This window comes from Erpetoichthys calabaricus, chromosome 5 (assembly GCF_900747795.2).
Source record: "Erpetoichthys calabaricus chromosome 5, fErpCal1.3, whole genome shotgun sequence".
Classification (NCBI taxonomy): Eukaryota; Metazoa; Chordata; class Cladistia; order Polypteriformes; family Polypteridae; genus Erpetoichthys; species Erpetoichthys calabaricus.
In genome coordinates this window covers 213,666,100-213,685,405 of record NC_041398.2, presented here as the reverse complement: position 1 = coordinate 213,685,405, position 19,306 = coordinate 213,666,100, and the positions used below count along the sequence as shown (strand labels likewise).

The window sequence follows — 19,306 nt, the reverse complement described above, 5'->3', positions numbered from 1 at the left end:
CTTTTCCAGGTGTTCACCCAGTTCTGAAGGTTGCCGAGTTCTTCTTGAAATGTTTTTGCTACACCCTCAGTGTCTTTCATTCCTCTAAGGTTAATATAATCTGCAAAGTTCACAAGTTTACTAATTATACCAAAATCTATGTCATTAATATAAATCAGAAAAAGTAACGATCTAATGACAGACCCCGGTTGGCCGGCACTGATGACCTCACTCCACGTGGAGCATTCTCCTCTTATCTGCACTCTTTGTCTCCTGCCAGTTAACCAACTTGAGGTCCACTTTTGTAGGTTACCTTAGATGCCTACAGCTTCTAGTTTCAGAATTAATCCTTTGTGTAGAACTATATCAAAAGCTTTTTGAAAGTGTAAGTAAATTATGTCTTTGCTTTTGTCAACTATTGTAGTTTTAAAATGTAAAAGAATAGTTTGGCAAGATTGTCATCTCACAAACCCAGGCTCTCAGGAGGAACAGATCTACAGAGGATGCCATCTCACTAGCACTTCACACAGCCCTGACTCATCTGCAGTGCCCTAACACTTATGTTAGGATGCTATTCATCGATTATAGTTTAGCATTTAACACCGTAATCCCGGACAAGCTGGAACAAAAGCTTCATAATCTGGGTCTGTACACATCGTATGTGTCTCTGGATCAGGGACTTTCTCACCAACAGGCCTCAGGTGGTTAGAACTGGACATCGTACATCAGCCACACTGGTTTTGAACACAGGCACGGAACAGGGTTGCGTGCTCAGCCCAGCATTCTTCATGTTATTTACGCACGATTGCTCTGCCATCCATGCCACAAATATAGTTGTGAATTTTGCGGATGATACGACCGTGGTGGTTCTCATATCAGACAATGATGAGACTCACTACAGAGAGGAGATACAATACCTAGCACTATGGTGCTCAGCCAACAACCTCATCTTGAACACCAGCAAGACCAAAGAGATCATTGTGGACTATAGGAAGTCCAGAAGAACAGAACATGCTCCTATATTCATACATGAGGAGGCTGTAATGTGTGTGGACAATATCAAGTTCTTGGGTATCCACATCACATCGGATCTGACCTGGTCTTTAAACACATCTCACCTGGTAAAGAAGGCCCAACAAAGACTCTTCTTCCTCAGGAAGATGAGATGTGCTGGATTCTCCTCTTGGCTGCTCACAAACTTCTACAGGACAGGAAGGACTTGGCATGGGTGGTGAGAACAGCACAGGGGATTGTGGGAAGTCCTCTCCTAGACCTGGACTCTGTATATGTTGGAAGGGTGCAGAAGCGAGCCAAATGTACTGTATAGCTGCGGATCTCACCCATCCGGGAAATGGACTGTTTGTACCAGTGCCTTCGGGAAAGCGGTACAGAAACATAAAAACACGTACCAGCAGACTGAAAGACAGCTTGTTCCCCAGAGCTGTGAAGTCCATCTGCCCCTGCTGATACACACACATAAATCTACCCCCTAACCTGCCCCCCTGTAGACATGCACATGCACTTTCCCTCGTAATCAAACACACACACTCGTATTCCTCCTCTGCAGTCCCATGCGCACAGATCACTGGTCTCTGCAAGCATACTACCTCAGGAAAAGTCTGGACTTGATAATGTTTTATTGCTGCTGTCTTTTATACTTATTATGTTTATTTTATTATTTATAGTGTATTGTGTATTTAAGTATTCTGCCTTGAAGCCGAGTCCTACCAAAAAAAATAATAATTTTGTTATGTGTATGCATAAGGACAATAAAGAATTCTATCTATTCTATCTATTTAATATATTATTTTTTATTTAGGGATTACACTACATGTTATTTTCAATGAGTGATGAACGTGAGATTTGGGGTTAATGCAACAAACAATCTATATTTTATATTTCCACAGTGAACACTCCAATCCACTTTACAAATACTGCATACACCGAGTTTATACTTTATTAGCTGTAACTATCCTTCCCACTTGCTTTACATCCCTGCCAATAAAAGAAACATAACATAAGCAGACAAGACTTGCAGGCAAGTGGCAAACTTTGTTTCTTGCTGCAAAGAGAATTGTCTGTATCTTAACATCAGCAAAACTAAAGAACTGGTTATTGACTTTTGCCACACCAAAAAGCCTAAATGTCCTGTCACTATTCAAGCAGAGGATGTAGGGTTGGTCCACTCCTACTTGGGGGTCCAGATTAATGACAGATTGGACTCGTCTTGGAACATAGAAAAACTATATAAGAAAGGGCAGAGCAGGCTCTTTTTCCTTACGAGACTGCATTTCTTTAATGTGGAAATGACATCCTTCACATCTTTTATAACTCTCTGATGCCCTATTTTCAGCACTGTGGTGTGCTGGGCTGGTATCACTTCAAGAGTGGCCTACTAAATCAACAAGCTAATTAAAAGGGCAGGCTCAGTTATAGGATGCACTCTGGACTACCTGGTGGTCTTAGCAAAGGAGAAAATTAAAACAAAACTGAGTGCCATTATGAACAATGCTACACATCCTCTATCTGACACACTAACACTGAGGACTTTCAGCCAAGGAATGATTCAGCAGAAGTGTGCCAAGAAATGCTACCTTTCTATCAATAGCAATACGCCTCACTGTAATACTGACAGCCAAGTCAGAGCTTTTCTTTCTTTTTAATTTTCTTGCATTATAGTCATTCTGGTGTATATATATATATATATATATATATATATATATATATATATATATATATATATATATATATATATATATATATAGTGACGGGCGGCCGGGTCCCATGCCCGGCCGGGTTGCCCCTGCTGCATGTGTTCTGGAGGAGCAGCCATGGGCAGCTCAATACCTTCCCCGGCACGCTTGGTGGCAGCTTCCCTGGCTGACAGTGATTCCCCAACCTCCCGCAGGGCTCCATGGGAGATGGAGTCCTCCATAGCCTGGTTGGGAGCTGGGGTGGCTGTCAAGGGGTGCTGCGTGGATTCCACAGCCTGGCTGGACAAATCTTCAAGCCCACCTGGGACTGCAATTGGAACCAGGTGGTCAAGCACCTGGAACACTTCCAGGTGGGCTATAAAAGGGATCAGCCACCACCACTCAGTGGCTAGAGTCGGGAGGAAGAGGACGAAGCTTCAAGGGAGGAGTGGTGGTGCCAGAAGGGCGTGTTTGTGTTACTGGTGATTAGTAGTGCTTGATTTGGGACTGTGTATTGCCTGTGGGTCACGGGGAAGATGTGTGCCCACAGGGTAAGAAAAATAAAACAGTTTTGTGTTATTTTATACGTGCCTCCAAGTGTAGTCTGTGCCAGGTCGGGCGCTATATAGCGCTATTGTTACAATATATATAATATATATATATATATATATATATATATACACTGTGTATATATATATATATATACACTGTGTATATATATATATATATATATATATATATATATATATATATATATATATATATATATATATATATATATATATACAGTATACTTAAGTATTTATTTATTTATTTAGCTATCTACCTACTTAATTATTTATTTATTTAAAGACCTTCTGTGAAAAGCCAAATTTCCTCCTGGGGATAAATAAAGTTTGTTTATTTGTTCGTTCTATCTATCTATCCCTGAATCAAGCTCCGGAATAAATTATTTATTTAATTCCAGGTAAATTATGAATTATTTCAATTTACTTGATTTGTAACATGGCTAACCATACTGACAAATATATATTGCTCATTGTAATTCCCTATTTGACTGTGTACCAACCCATATCATTTAGAAGTAAGTTCCATGTAAAATGTATAGTTACTATGTAGTCATTGCACAGCTGTCGCTACAGAGTAATTACAACATCAGTTTGCTGTAATTAGGAGGAATTAAAGTTTGACTGTCTTGAGAACAAAGGAGCTGCACAGGCAGACAGGATGAGAAAGTCATAATGCACATAATATGACATAATTATGGTTCTTGTGGCAACCTCCCACACCACAAATAAATGCCATTCCCAAAAGTATAAAACCTGTATGTTACACCAAAAAGGAGAGATGCATGAAAGGAGCATACCAAAAGATCACAAAACCAAAATGCTACTGCCACTTTGTGAGTTTGAAACCATTTCTTATACATGGGGTGGCATGTCCACTTCCCACAATGCAGGGTAATAGTTACAATCTAAATGGTATCAGATGTATTTTTGCAGACCCTTCACATGAGCAGTATTTGAATACGGGAAGATAATTAAAGTTCATATAGATAGTGGGAATAACCTCCACAACACAATGGCACCCTCAGTTTCAAGATCTAATTCAATAAAGACGGAGTTCTTAAACCTTTTAATCGGAAAGCCCAAATAAAAACATTGGTACCATATTGGGACCCAAGAAGCCGGTAATTATCATAATGGCAGCAGAGACATAGATAAAGAAATAACAATGACTATATAATAAAAACAGTAGACATGTTGTTTCTTTTTATGTATCTTTATCACATGAATATTACTAGGAGAGAAAAATGGAAAGTAAACGTATTGTTACTAAAACAATAATTACCATTCAAAACAGGGAAAAGATTCCTGAGGTTTATCATTGCCAGTGTAAATGCTTACTGTAAGCTTTAATAGAGCTAAGAGAAAGAAAGAAAGTAGTGAAAATAAATTAATTGATGTAGTCTATTTAGCTTGCCTTAAATAATACTTTTAAATAACTTTTTTCAAATGAGCTCCAACATTAATATCCATTTACTATATAATAAAACATTAAAGTCTGTGTGTCAAGTCCCTCTGAGAAATCTGATTGGTCAGTTTGGATTTGTTGACACAACAAACATGAAAAATGCAAGTGTGAGACACATAAGGAGGAGAAATGGCATGAGAGGCATTTGGGGAGTCACCTTTGAAGATGGCAAGTATAAAAATGGACAGTAAAATAATGCCTCTCGAAAATGATTACTACCCAATGAAAGCTACTCTAACGAGAGGGTGCTATATCACTCCTTTCCCTTCCAATATTTATCAGGAACACTCACACTATCCTAGACTCTCAAAGCCCCCACTCCATCCCGCCAATGAACCTTGCGCCAAATCATTTCTTGATATTAGACTGTGGGTCACCTGATCTTGAGGTGGTTACACATCCCGTCCTTTGGCTAAACTGGGATGACCTAAAATGATGAGTATCGTGATTCCGATTTTTTGTACCTCCTGATTAATTTGTGACACAAGATGTCATTGAGTAATCAGTTCCTAAGATAAGGGTACACTTTTACAGACATTCTAGTTTTGGGATTGCTCTTCTCTGCAGCTTTCAAGGGTCTACTCCTTACTACCCCATGCCAAGCAGAGTATAAGTTTTGCATAGGAACCAGCCAAGAAATTCTCTGCACCCAATTTCAATGTGGTCACACCATACTTTCCATTCATTCCTGCTGCATTACTGCACCAGCCCCTCATACTTTCCCCTTTTCCTCTCATTGGCTTCCACAATTCTGTCCTCCCAGGTTACTGTTAATGCCATCATGACAACCTGGCGTGAAGTCTCAGACAACAGGACCATGTCCGGATTCAGTGTTGTTGTCACTCTGGTGTCTGGAACTTTGAGTTGTGTACCCAGGTTGGCTTTAAGCTGCCAATCTGAAGCTGTAGTCCTCCTGGAGTTCTCTCCAGTGTTGCTGATGTTATCCTGCCTTGACAAACTTGCCTGAATGACGGCTTTTATTATTGATAGCCATGTAGATGGATTCGGCTACAGCTTTCACTACATCATGGTGCTGCCAGTGTTATCTCCCTTCTGCCAGAGTTTTTGAGCAGTTTCTGAAGATGTGACGCAGGGTTTCTTTTCTAGGACAAAGAGGACAAGATGGTGTATCACTCTTGCCTCAGACAAAGTGGTTTATTGGGCATGGTGTTATGTCAAAGACTGGTTGGATCATGAACCTGATATGCTCGGGCTCTAACTGTCAAATGTCTTCTCAGATAATCTTCTTCTCCAGAGGATTCTCACACCTGGTCCTTCCTCCTTACTGCCACATTCCTACTGCTGGGACACACCTCATCAGCACCTGCTTGCCCCTCCAGGAGATGCCTTTCCTTGCCTTTGGCCTTATTGTATTGGGTAGAAGTAAGGCTGCCTAGTATTCTGTCAGTCCAGTTGCCATGGTAACCAACCAACACTATTTGCCTCAGTCATGTCTCAGATGTTGCCACTGTCTCCTTGGCATTCCACTTTTTGCCCATTCAGATGCTGGATGCCAGCTGAAGAGATCTTGGGGTCTTGAGGATCTCAGCATTGCACTCGAGACCATGAACTCCTCACTGAGGTTACTGATTAATTATAACAAATAATTGGGAAGGTTCTTCTTTTATATTAATAGTAACTTAAAATACTACATTCTAAAAGTACTGTTTTACCTTTTAATTGTCTTCATGTTTAAATATGCAAAATGGAAGAGTTAAGCACACAAAGTGCAAAAATGGATAAGTCTAATTAAAATGTATGGCAGTTTTCTTCATAGAATGTAAATCAAATGGGAAAGTTACTTCCATTGTTTCATATTTACTGTATTTTGTCCTATCTGTTTCTCACACTTGATTTTAAAAGTATTAGTGTGCACTTTTCATGGTATCATTTAACGGTTAACATAAAAAGGATTTTCAGTCTATCTTCTGCTGCCATCTTGTGGTTGTAGTATTATCAGTTCAGCTAACAACATTATTTCCTAAGTGGATAAAACACATATTCATGAATTTAGAAAAGATTCTTCAATTCAATTGTATATATTCCTATTATATATTCCTATTAACATAAACACAAAAATAAAAAAATGAAACAGTGAAATAACATGCAATATACAGTATACAAAAATAAACAGTACACACATTGTACATACAGTGTATAGTCAGAAATATAAAGTGGTTTAAAGCTAAAATGTCTACTGTTCCAGGTCAGTTGCATTATAAAAAATAACTATGTATTCAAAAAAGGACACCTCCATTTGGATAGATGGTGTTTCAAAGCAGTCAATCACATGGAAGAGCTCATTTACTCCAAAGCAGACCAAGCCCACAACAGACAATTATAATTTCATCAGTGTGGTACCAAGACAAGGAAATAACAAATGTTAGGCTTGCTCTGAATTTGGGCACAGCCAATTGTCTTGGAATTATTCATACTTAAGCAGTATTGGGAAATAACTTTATTTAGAGTGCCTCTAAAAAGCATTTACCCCATTAGAAGTCTTCACATTTTATTGTTATACAGCATTGAATCACAGTGGATTTAACTTTTTTGACACTGATCAACAGAAAGAGGCTCTTCAATGAGAAAGCAAAAACAGATCTTTGCAAAATGGTCTTAAAATAATTATAAATATAAAACAACAAAATAATCAATAGCCTAAGTTTTCACCCCGTTAATTGTAATGGCAACATCACTGATGTGACCAGTTGGTTTTAGATTTTAACTAGGGGGCTTACCCCCTGCTTGCTTTGCTCGCCAATCCCCCCTTGCCTACTCTACACTTTGCGTCTCTGCCACTCATGTTGTGAAGAGGGGGGTTGAATGGACCCCAAGGAGACACGGTCGCTCCTCCGAAACCCCATCTTAAACAGTGATGCAATGGGAAACAAATATAGTTCTTTTTAACCTCTTCTTTGCTTGATCAGCTGCTGGCTTGCTACTGCTGCTGCTAATGCTGCTGCTGCCGTACCGCGCCACATGATCTGCATCTCGCATGTCGTTTCAAATATTTAAAAGCCTGTACAGCAGCTGTCTTTGTCATCTACTCTTTGTCTTTTATTTCAGGCCACGGGCGTGGTTAAATCTGTTGGCACAAAGTCTCATCTTGTGGGACGTGAGTTCTTGATATTTTTAGTTTATAATTTAAAAACAGAATAAGAATCTGAAAATCTAACAACATCACATTAAAGTTCGATAAATTCTGAAAAGAATACCAAACATATATATGTAGGTTTTAAAATAAGCCTGATTTAAAGCGTGACAAAAAATGTGACATAAAAATGTCACATAAAACGTTGCACTTTTAGACTTAAGATTTTATATATATATAGAGTAGATTAGCTCATTGGAGATTACCTGTCTGTAGTCAAGGGGTTTCAATTGACAGTAGTATAAATGCAGCTGTGACTTGTGGTAAGTCAGTATCATGGCCTACAAATGTACACTAATGTACACTAAAGGCAACTCTGTGAAAAGGTGATTGAAAAGCACAAGTCAGGAAACAAGAAAATGTCCAAGTCACTGAATATCCTTTGGAGTCCAGTGAAATCAGTCACTTGCCACATATGTAAATCTGCCAGGATCCACAAAAACTGAATGATTGTGCCAGACGATTGGTGAATTAGGCCAACAACAATGGAGAGGTTAGTGCTTACAGCAGCTCTTGTCTGGGTTCTTCACCAGTCACAGTTTTATGGGAGGGTAACAAAGAAAAACCCACTGTTAAAAAAATGTATGTGACATTTCAGCAAAAGGCACATGGGAGAAGCTAAAATGAGCTGGAAGATTTAATGAGATTAAAATTAAGCTTTTTGGCCTTCACACTAAATGCCATGCCGCACTATAACAGAAACACACTATCTCCATCATGAAACATGGTATTGGTATCGTGCTGTGAGGAAACTTCTCCGCAGGAGGCCCTGGATGTTTGTGAGTGTAGAGGGCTAAATGAAAGCTGCAAAATACACAGAAACCCTGGAGGAAAATCTGTTGTAGTCTGCAAGAAACCTGTACCTTGGGAAAAGATTTGTTTTCCAGCAAGACAACAACCCCAATTATAAAGACAAAGCTACAACAAAGCAATGGCTTAAAAACAACAAGGTTAGTAAAATGGAATAGCCACAGTCAGAGTCCAGATCTCAATCTAACTGAGAATTTGTGGCTGGACTTAAAAAAAGACAGTTCACTCATCATTCCCATGCAGTCTGACAGAGCCTGAGCAGATCTGCAAAGAGGAATGGGGAAAAATGGCAATGTCCACATGTGCAAAGGTGATTGGGACCTGTGAATACAGACTGAAGGCTGTCATGGATGTTGTGACAGGCTTGGGGGCGCTCTCGCTCCCTTGAACCCTCGGACAATACGTCAGACACCAGATAAAAGTCCAAATATAATATTTATTTGAATGATACAGTGCACAAAGCATTGGAATTTTAGACCAATTTCAAGTCTTACATAAAATTATGATCATGTAACTCAAATATTCTCTGACAAAACACAAACTTTAGATGTCATAAGTTTTGAGCTCACCAGTTTGACTTCTGGCAAAAGTTTTCAGTTCCCTGCAACTTTGGACAATAGGTTATCAAAGTCAGAAACTAATAAAAACATTGTCTTTTAATAAAATGTTCTTCAAATTCAGTTAAAATAATTGATTATCCTAATTCCATACATTTTTCAATTTCTTTTCTCTGTAATTCAACTAATGAAATGTCATGATTAGTCATTGTATCTCTTAGTCTGAGTCCACTTCAAAAAACAGCATGATCATTCCAGAGAGCATTTTGAAAGTAATTATACTGCATAATTATCTACAGGTCTATTTCCCTGCTTTAATTTTAATAAGCACACAGCTTGTAACATCACTGCAACACTCGTGATGACTATCTGATTAGGTTGTAGCCTTTGCGCAAATTCTTCCCCATCAGTAAAGAAATAACAGAAACAATTTTAGCCTTGTCTATAGAGAAAACGCTTGGCTGAAGGTCAACAACTAGCCCATACTGATTAAAAAAGGATTAACCAAGTAGCATTCAGATTATGGGACTAATGTACCTGCTGTTGATGTTCTTCTACATTAGTCTTCCTATTTTTTAACTCTTTAGCAATGTTATTTTGTGTGTGATATAGGTTTTTGTTTTGGTTTGATGAAATTTTGGTTCAGTTTCCTAAATTAAAAAAATACTTTGTTTCTTGACTTATGTTTTATCTTCTGGTCCTTGATTCACATTATGTCTACTAATTTTAGCAGAACACCTGCTGCTGTAGCTCTTAGATATCTTCTGCAGTTCTCCCAGGTCTGGTAACAATTGCTGCAATGAGGTAGTAACTTCAAGAGCTGAATTAGTGAATTGTTTATTTTAGAATGTAGCACTGAAGCCCGAGTTGTTAAGTGTCTTTATCTATAGGTCATTCAAACTACATTGTCTGAACTTGATACCTGACTGAACTCATCTGTCCATAAATAACAGCCTGAAGTCATCAGGAACACAAAAAAAGAAATGCAAATTACTGCAGACTTCTCTTTTTCTGCAAAGGTTAGTGTTCTTCATAACACTGAAAAACACAAAATGGGCTCTATTGCAGAGTAGCAAAGAGAAAACTGCTACCCAATAAGAATGTAAATGCTTACCTGCCATCTGCCAGGGAGCACCTATATGATCCCCAAGACCACTGGAAGTATGTTCTATGAACAGATGGAACAAAAATGTAAATTTTGGAGGACTTGGATCTCATTATGTCTGACATGACACCAAATGGCAGCATGGGGTGGCTATGCTGCCTCAGGACCTGGAAGACCTGCCATAATTAAAGGAACAACAGTTTCTCCTCTTGTCCAAAAATCCTTAATCAGAATGTCTGGTCATGCATCAGTGAGCTGAAGCTGAAGCATAGTCAATGTAAATACTGAATTATCAGAAGTATATGTTTGCAGTAATTGCATCTAAAAAATACACACGAGGGCGAATATATTTTCACACCGTGTCTGTTGGTATTGAGTATTTTTTATCATTCAATAAATGACACAAGTAAAAAAAAAAAAACCATAAATATAAAGACAAAATAACATACTGTTTCATAAATTTTCAATTACAGAGGGGCAAATTCTTTTTCACAGCACAGTAAATTACTATCTTTCTCAATTTACTCATCTGAATAAAATAGTTACATGTTCAGGATCAGCTTTCATGCAGGGCAGTGTGATTTTTATGTTTATTTTTTGACTGGGTACGTCAAGGAAACAGATATGAACTTAATTAAATTAAATAAAGACTGATGAGCAGAAAAAACAAATACACTTTAAAATTACTAATGTACTTAAACAAATGAAATTTCATTTATTCACTTCTAAACAGCATCTGTAACCTTCAGCATCCATTTTGTCCTTCAGTAGTGTAAACTGAGATGGAAATGTAGATTTGCTTTTATCCTGTATTGCTGCTCATCTTAATATTTCATTAGATGCCACTAGGATTTTTTTAGAGTGTCAGCAAGGTTAGAGAAACCTCTTGGGAGTTAAATCTCACATGAAGGGCTCACATACACATCCGTCTGACTCATTCACTGCAGTATCAGGCAGGAATACTGCAGAGAAAAATGCTTCCTACAAGAATCCCTTCATTTGTAATTGCCGCTTTGCTGGCGACACTTTCAGCATCTCATTTCACAACAGGTAAATGTTAGTGCTTTTTATTATTTTCGTTTTATACTCTATAATACAGCAGTGTGATGCTGTGAAGCTGATTTTGAAGTGACCTTGATAGGATCTGCCACGCTGATGTAACACTCTCTGCATTAAACTGCCTTCTGAGTAACTTCTTTGAAATGCTGTATTGAGTTCATAATTTTTTGGCATGCATGTTTAATGTTAAAGTCATAATTATTTTTAGTAAGTCCAGGTTGCATTTATATTATCATTTTTAATCTGCTTTGTAATTTTATCCTTAATTTTATCATTGTCACATGACTGCTTACCATGCTATTTGCTCTATAATTATTTAAAAAGACAAACCCCTTTTCACAATTATTAAGAATAAAAGATACTTTTTTAGCATGTGTAAATGGCAATTGCAAAGTCATGAAAATCATGAATTTATAAATAACTGCTACATGAAACTGCAGTTAAATAAACATACATTTTTTCTAAACACTGTTACCGTTTTTTCACTTAAATAATTTATTTCGAAGAATCAAACAGCTTTTGTTAATGATACTGCAGAAAAGGGACATTGCTTATCCTTACCGTTCATCTCAAGGGAGCAGGGAATGATATATGGCTGTGTCGTTTATATCATTAGGGTAAACCCAGATGGCTGACCACTTTGCCCATATAAGTAAACTGTGTTCTGGCCCCACCACCTCTGTTCATTCCTTCATTGTAATGTAAAAAAATCAAATTTTATACAGTCAACATTCATTTAACTAAACACCAATCTATGTTAATCAAAATATTCAGTTTAATTCATAAACGGTTGTACTTATTGACAAAATTTCATTGAAAAAATTTGAATTTCTACAAGGACTCGCTATGTTGTTTCTGCACTGAGCAATACAGAAAAGTATTTAATTTTCATCCACCTTTATTTAATCTGATTAATAAATATTCCTAATTCGCTTCAGGGCACTTTGTAAGTGACATATAGTAATTTTACAATGTGTTCTCTTATTGTCTGTAATTTTTCCACATTTTATCACATAAGGTATTCAGACTTAATGAAACAGAATTTTTGTTCCCTTATTATCCAGCCCTGCTTATACAGGCCCATCTGAAGACACATAAAGTGCCAACCAGTCTCAGAGGGGGCACCAGTCCACTGCAGAATTCTTTATGGGGAGAAGGTACAAAGTCCCCACAAAGAGAATCTGGACTGGCATGTGAACCCAATACTGTTAGAAACAGAAACTCCAAAACTCCACAAACTGTAGCGTTCATCTATTAACAATAATCAAAAACAGCATGGTGGCACAGTGGGTAGCCATACTGCCTCACAAATCCAGCTGCCTGGGATCAAATCATGTTCCCAGTTGTCAGTGTACAGCTTGTGAGTTCTCCTTGTGCATTAATAGATTTTCTCCAAAGTACTCTAGTTTCAATGTTCTAATGGAATAAATTAGTTGGTATTTTTTGATGGGGTGAATGGCCAGGTCTTGTCAAGATTTTAATACTGTTCTAATGTTTTTCTGCCACAAGCCAAAAACATATATGTAATATTCAAAAGTAATGGCAATTCTAATTTGGCCCTACATGAGTCTGAGGGGTGTGTATGTAAGAGTGGGTCGTGCAAATGGCATGGGGTCTCATCCTGAGTTAAATCCTGCTTCACGTTGAATTCTGACAAACACCCCCCGCAAACCTGGGTTTGAGAATTTTATTTTATGTGATGCTCAGTGTGAATTAGTCAGTTTGTATAGGATGAGATCATTTTAAAAGGATTAAGTCTTTGGATAACGTGTAATATGAATTGATAAATACTGTAATTCCACTGGCGTAGTGTAGTGGGGGTGGCCCGCCCTGGGTGGCACTTTTAGGGGGCGGCAAAATTTCACAATAAATAATAATAATATCTTGTAAAAATTTGAACCATACCTAAATAAGGGGGCGGCGGAATTTTCCTCTGCCCCAGGCAGCTGACACCCACGCTATGCTACTGTGTAATTCCCTAACTTAATTGTTGAAGATATTCTATGGGTTATTCCAAATATGAAGGAAATGTTTGTTTTGTTTGGGTGACTGGAGTTTAAATGTGTGGTTCTCTGCTAAAAAAATCGTATTCATGCTCACTAATTTTATACGCATATGGATATGTCAGAAATTACTTTATATACTCACGTATAAGTCGGGTCTTGAAACCCGAGATCATAAAATCAGACCCCGACTTATACGCCCATTCAAAAATACAACACTTACATTTTTTTTTTCACATCTTCTTGCTTCCTCCAATCTCGCATCAGTTTCTAAGACAAATGAATTTTGTTGCAGCAGCACAGTTTCCAATTTCTTTCACCACTTCAACGACTTTTAATTTAAAACCAGCTTCATATTTTCTTCTGATTGAACGCTCCATCATAGATAAGGGATGCTCTTACGATGAAGGTGTATGAGGGTGTGAAATACAAAAAACACAAATCAGTGCAAACGTTGCTTCTGAATAATTTGGGTATTACTGTGTGGTCATAGGCACAACACATAGAAAAAAAAAGCAGTGTGCTATGTGATTACACTCTCAGGTGGGAGATGGCATATCATAATCTCTTGGACCTATAGCGTGAGTTTTCCGCATTCAACTTATACGACCGACATTACAAAATACTGAAATCTATACGGTAAAATCAAGCCCCGACCTATCCGCAGGAGAACTTTAGTTTTAAATTTGAGTTTACATGCTTTTTTCCTATCTGTAGTCATTTTGTTTTTTCTGTAAAAATTCTATTAATTTCAGTATTTTGGAAAAAAATCTTCAACAATGCATCACTTCCTAATATACATTACATGGATTTATTATGCTGAATACATTTCTGGGTTAAAACAAACACGATGGCCGCAATATACAGTAATAAGATAATGTGAAGTGATAGTGTGGTAAGTTTAATGGGTTTCTGACAGATTTTGATTGTATTAATGTAAACAAATGTCTTTCAAAGTTAACTTTTTTGGTGCTGGATTAAAATATATTCTTCACGTTCAAACAATATAAAACTCATGTACATACATCCTTTAAAATAAAACAGAAAATCAGTACATTTTACTGAAATGCATAACTTTAAACTTATAGCAAAGATTATGAGCCTACAGCAGTTATATCTGGAATCCAAAGATTTGTTTACTTTCCAAAATGAAACACTTTAACTTGTGATTTGAAAGTGTGTGTCGAAGTGATATGTATTTCTGTGACAAACTATTGTGGCAGCTGACTTGTAGGCCTGTACAATTCATAATGCCAAAAATGAATTTAGTGTATAGAGGGATATTAGCTGCATAAAATCAGTACCTTCACAATGTGAAACAGGAACAAGATTAGCATGTATTTAGAATTGTAAATTGTTGCTAGGCAACACTTGGCTACATTATATGTGATTGGTTACTTGAATGATATCTACCAAGGGCTGTGAAGAGTAAGAGAGTCCCCACTTCTTTATGAGGAGTCCTAATCTTCATTCTTTAAATGCTGTAACAATGTTGACATGGGACTGTGCATAGAACAGTACTCTTGAAGAGAGAATGTTCAATGAGGTGGTATCTCAAGAATGTATTTGAAATTTTTAGTTAAAAGATTATTTTATTAGTTAATCACAGACTGGGGCCAACAGAAGACATTGGTCCTTTGAAGTCACCTGCCATTGTAGTTCAAGAACGTAAAAAGTGTTAAATGTCTCATAATGTTTAACCTAATCCACAGTTGTTGTAGTTTATGAATATCCCAGCAGCACTGAATGCAATCCAAGAAACAGTAGTGGATGGGGCACCAGCCCAGCCATGCACACACCCGTATTCACAGGAGACAATTTGTAATCTCCATTGTCTTTAGAAATGAGAAATAAGAGTAAGACCATAGTACCTAGAGGATAATTAACGCAAACATGAGTAGAGCATGCAAACTTCACAAAGACCAGACATAGATTCAAACCCAGAACACTTCATCCATTAGACTACACTGACCTACAGTATTTAAATCTGTGTCAGTACACTGTAATTTTAGTTTCAGAAAACATAGCTTTTATTGATTGCTCTTCTATATGATAATCATCTTTTTCAGCCCTCACAAACCTACACAATATTTAATCTTTGGAAAATGTCCAGGTTTAAAATACTTAGAGAACCATATACAGATAATGTTTTTGCATCTTATTAACAGTTGCGCTTCAAATTTTACTTCCCAGTAACACAATTGTTCCACTCTTTTCAAATCAGAAAGTTTGCTAAAAGAAACCTACCTACATCTCCACACCTTCCACTCCACTTCTGTTCCAGAAGAAATACTGATCAGTCTTGAAGACTCAGACAGCATCTCAACTATATATAATAAGATATCAAAGTCTTTTCTTTTCAAATATCCTAGTGTATGATGGGGAAAGGATCTTTCAATTGATATTTCAGAAAAGAAGTGGAAGGCAGCCATGCACAGAATACAATCTAGCGCCATATGTGCAAAGCACTCAATCATTCAACTTAAAATCTTCTATCAAGTGCATTTATCTCTATAGAAATATCCAAAATGTACCCTGGGCAAGATTCAATCTGTCAACATTGCAATCGAGCTCCAGTCTCACTGGTCACATGTTTTGGCCATGCACCAAATTAACATCATTTTCGTCAAAAGTCTTTGACTGCTTATATGAAAGCCTCATCGTCACAATCACTCCTAACCCATTAACAGCTGTGTTTGGTGGAACCCCAGATGGGCTTAAAGTATAGAAGGACAAATTGATTGTAACTGCCTACACCACACTACTAGCACATAGACTTATCTTGCTTAACTGGAAGAATTCTTACCCACCTTTTATAAGTCAGTGGGTAACTGATGTTCTATACTATTCAATATTTAAAATAAAAAAAAAAAATCAAATTCTCGCTTAGAGGATCTGTTCATAAGGTTTCAAAATATGGAAAGATATAATTAATAAAATTTTTGAATAAGCATTTATATTTTGGGGGGTGGACAATTTCTCAGGCAGCTAGATGGCAGTACTTAGTCCCTGTACAGAATGTCTACCTAGCTGACCCGACTTTTTTAAATAGGAACAGCATTCAGGAGTGTAGTAGTTCTGAGGCTGTCGGGGAACTCTCCATTCTCACATTGTGATCACAGAACTTCATAGATCTACCTTTCCTAACATTGGTAGAATGCTCCCTATACCCATGGAGGGAGCTGACAAATGTGGACTTTGGAGGAGAATTTTGGGTGAAGGCTCACTGGGAAGAAATGGATGACAGGTGAAAGAGAGAGAATTATTATATGGGGCATGAGAAGTGGCTGGTTGAACCAGCCAACCCGCCTAATAGACAAGAATATATATTTACAGAAAGGGCATGAAAAAAATAAATGTACAAATATCATGGCCCAAGTGGAAGAAGGACAGGGAGGATGAGAGCTTGGGGCTGAGCCAAAACAATAATAAAAAAAAACCTCAGGAATTGCAACCAAAAGTCAAAGTATCACAGCAATAAAGCCAAAGTACAAGACACAAATCAGAGTCAAAAAGTACTTCATTTTTCTAAAAATAACTATTCCAAATCACAAAGAAAAATTGCCATAAGTTAGATTGTTCCAACACTGTGATGTGAGGCACTGCGTGACACGAGTCATGTGACCGACAACCATTTCTAGCGATGGTAGACATAATTGTGGCAGCCATGCATGAAAGAAACAAAACAGTAGTAATTAAATGAAATTTACAAGAAAAATAATAAATAATAAAAAATAAACAAATTCTTATAAAATTAATGCAAAAATGTCTCAACACATCACATTACCTTTTTATATATCTGTGCTTCGTCACAGTTATTTATGGGTGATGAGAGGCACTCTTCCATTGCAATAGCTACGGGAAATCAACATTTATCAGTAACCTAGCATTCTTTAAGTATAATTTTAACATGATCTGGTATAGAAATGACATGATTTATGTGAGCTTTCATTGACACATCACATTCTCCACAACAGTCTAGTGAAGGGAACTCACAGTCATATTATATAAAATAATGGATATATAAGTGAATCTATGAAGTTTACAAAGGGTACTGTTGGATACATACTGGCTAGTTGTGCCTTTCAGGAGTACCATGCACTCGGCATGGTGCTTGGTTTTGGAGGAACAAACATCAAGTTCCAAGAGGGGACAGTGCAACAATGCCATCTTATGATTGGTTGGTGGCACAAGATTTCTTGAAAAGGCGGATTTCCGTGGATTCTTGCCATCAGCACTGAGTGAGAAACCAAGTAACAGTAGATGCTGGAAAGCACAAGTTTGGCAAATTAAAAAAATACCCATAATATTCTCTTTTTGCAAAAGAAGTAATTATTCAAATACAGTGTAGAATGAAAAACAAAAATTAGAAGTAGTTTGCTTTAAGTAATAACTTGCGCAATGTATACAATACAAGAAATACGGAGAGGACTATAAATGACAAACTCCACTCTCAATATATGTGGCACCTGCAACTTTAAAGTTTTTTACTTTAAACTGTGAAATTACAGTATTTAGCTCCCTGTATTTACATCTGTGTACTTATACCAATTTGGAACTGTGAAACACTATCATGTCTGAGCACCTGTGTTAATTCTGAAGAGTAAAGATGCAATGAGAAGTCAAGCAAAATGACACTTTTTATTGGATAACTAAAAAGATTACAATATGCAAGCGTTTAAGGCAGTTCAGGCCTGTTCTTCAGGCAAGATCATGAAAGCTTGCATATTACAATCTGTTTAGTTAGCCAATAAAAGTAATTTTGCTTGATTTGCTTGATAATGGCTAACATGGTTCAACACCGTACTACTACAAGAATAAAGATTGAAATCCTTATTATGAAGTACCTAATTTTTTTTTTATTAGTTTCAGGCAATATACCAACTGATTCTCCAATTGAAAATGAGGAAATAAGGAATAACACAAGTGAAAGTATCATGAATACAACTATCAAAAATATAATCATCAAAGGTAAGTACATAATTGACAATTTAATTTATAACTCTAAGGCTGCTATACGCTGAGCTAAATGGTAACCAAAAATGACCTAATTTTAATTATGCTTTAAAAGACAATGTTATAGATTGTAACAGAAAGAGAGGACAATGATAAGAAGTTGGGTGCCAAGACTGACATCCAGTATAATTGGATGTAGCGAGATTCAAAAAAGCACGTGATTATAGTGGAGTCATCTCTACAGATGTGAGTTCAAAACAGAACTGGCCCAAGATGGCGGAGCTTCTGGTTTTGGCCCTTCTGACAGGAAGAGGCGGATCCAGGTGGATGGACACTGGAAGTGACATCAGAGGTGTTCTAACCGTCAATCAACCGGTCTGCAGAAAACGAAAGGCAGAGGCATTAGGACACAGTGCCACCAACTGGAGCGGCAGTAGAATTGCAGTCACTAGGGCCCTTCAACTATCCACTATGTACACACGTGTAACACAATTTAAATTATATTAGATACATCTGCTAGTACAGTATATTGCTGGGAAAGCTTTATAAAGAAACCCGTATACTGTTTCTGAGTGGGCAAGTATATTTGTATAGCACTGGCTACTTAAAAAAGAGTCTAAATCTTTTGCCAACCATGATGTTTCACTATCATAAAGGCTATCCTTATCCTTATGTGATATGATTAGTTTGTCACTTTCTATTTTTGATAATAGTTGCTCTATGGCCACACTAACTTACACAGATGACTTCTCTTCTCTGTGTATGCCCCTAAGCAGCCTTCATTACATCTTTCTATTTTTGTTACCTGGTAGTTTCCAACCTCCCTCTTCTTGCTTGCTACACTGCAAACAATGTGTAGCAAATGTTTTATTTATTTACCTTTATTTTTCTCTGCTCTTTGATGTGGTTGTGTATTGTTATGGCTGCTGGTATTCCTGTCACTGGAGATGGAGCTTACG

At 37.3% G+C, this 19,306-nt stretch overlaps 1 protein-coding gene across 1 annotated transcript in view; it reads left to right on the top strand.

Moving 5' to 3' along the window:
- Window positions 1–11,232: 11,232 nt before the first annotated feature.
- Window positions 11,233–19,306, top strand: part of emb (embigin) — a 45,791-nt gene continuing 37,717 nt past the window's right edge. Inside the window, exons 1-2 of the mRNA XM_051928582.1 lie at window positions 11,233–11,385; window positions 18,258–18,362. Of these exons, the coding sequence (XP_051784542.1) occupies window positions 11,304–11,385; window positions 18,258–18,362 (187 nt within the window). The 5' untranslated portion in view covers window positions 11,233–11,303. The remainder of the gene's footprint in view (window positions 11,386–18,257; window positions 18,363–19,306) is intronic.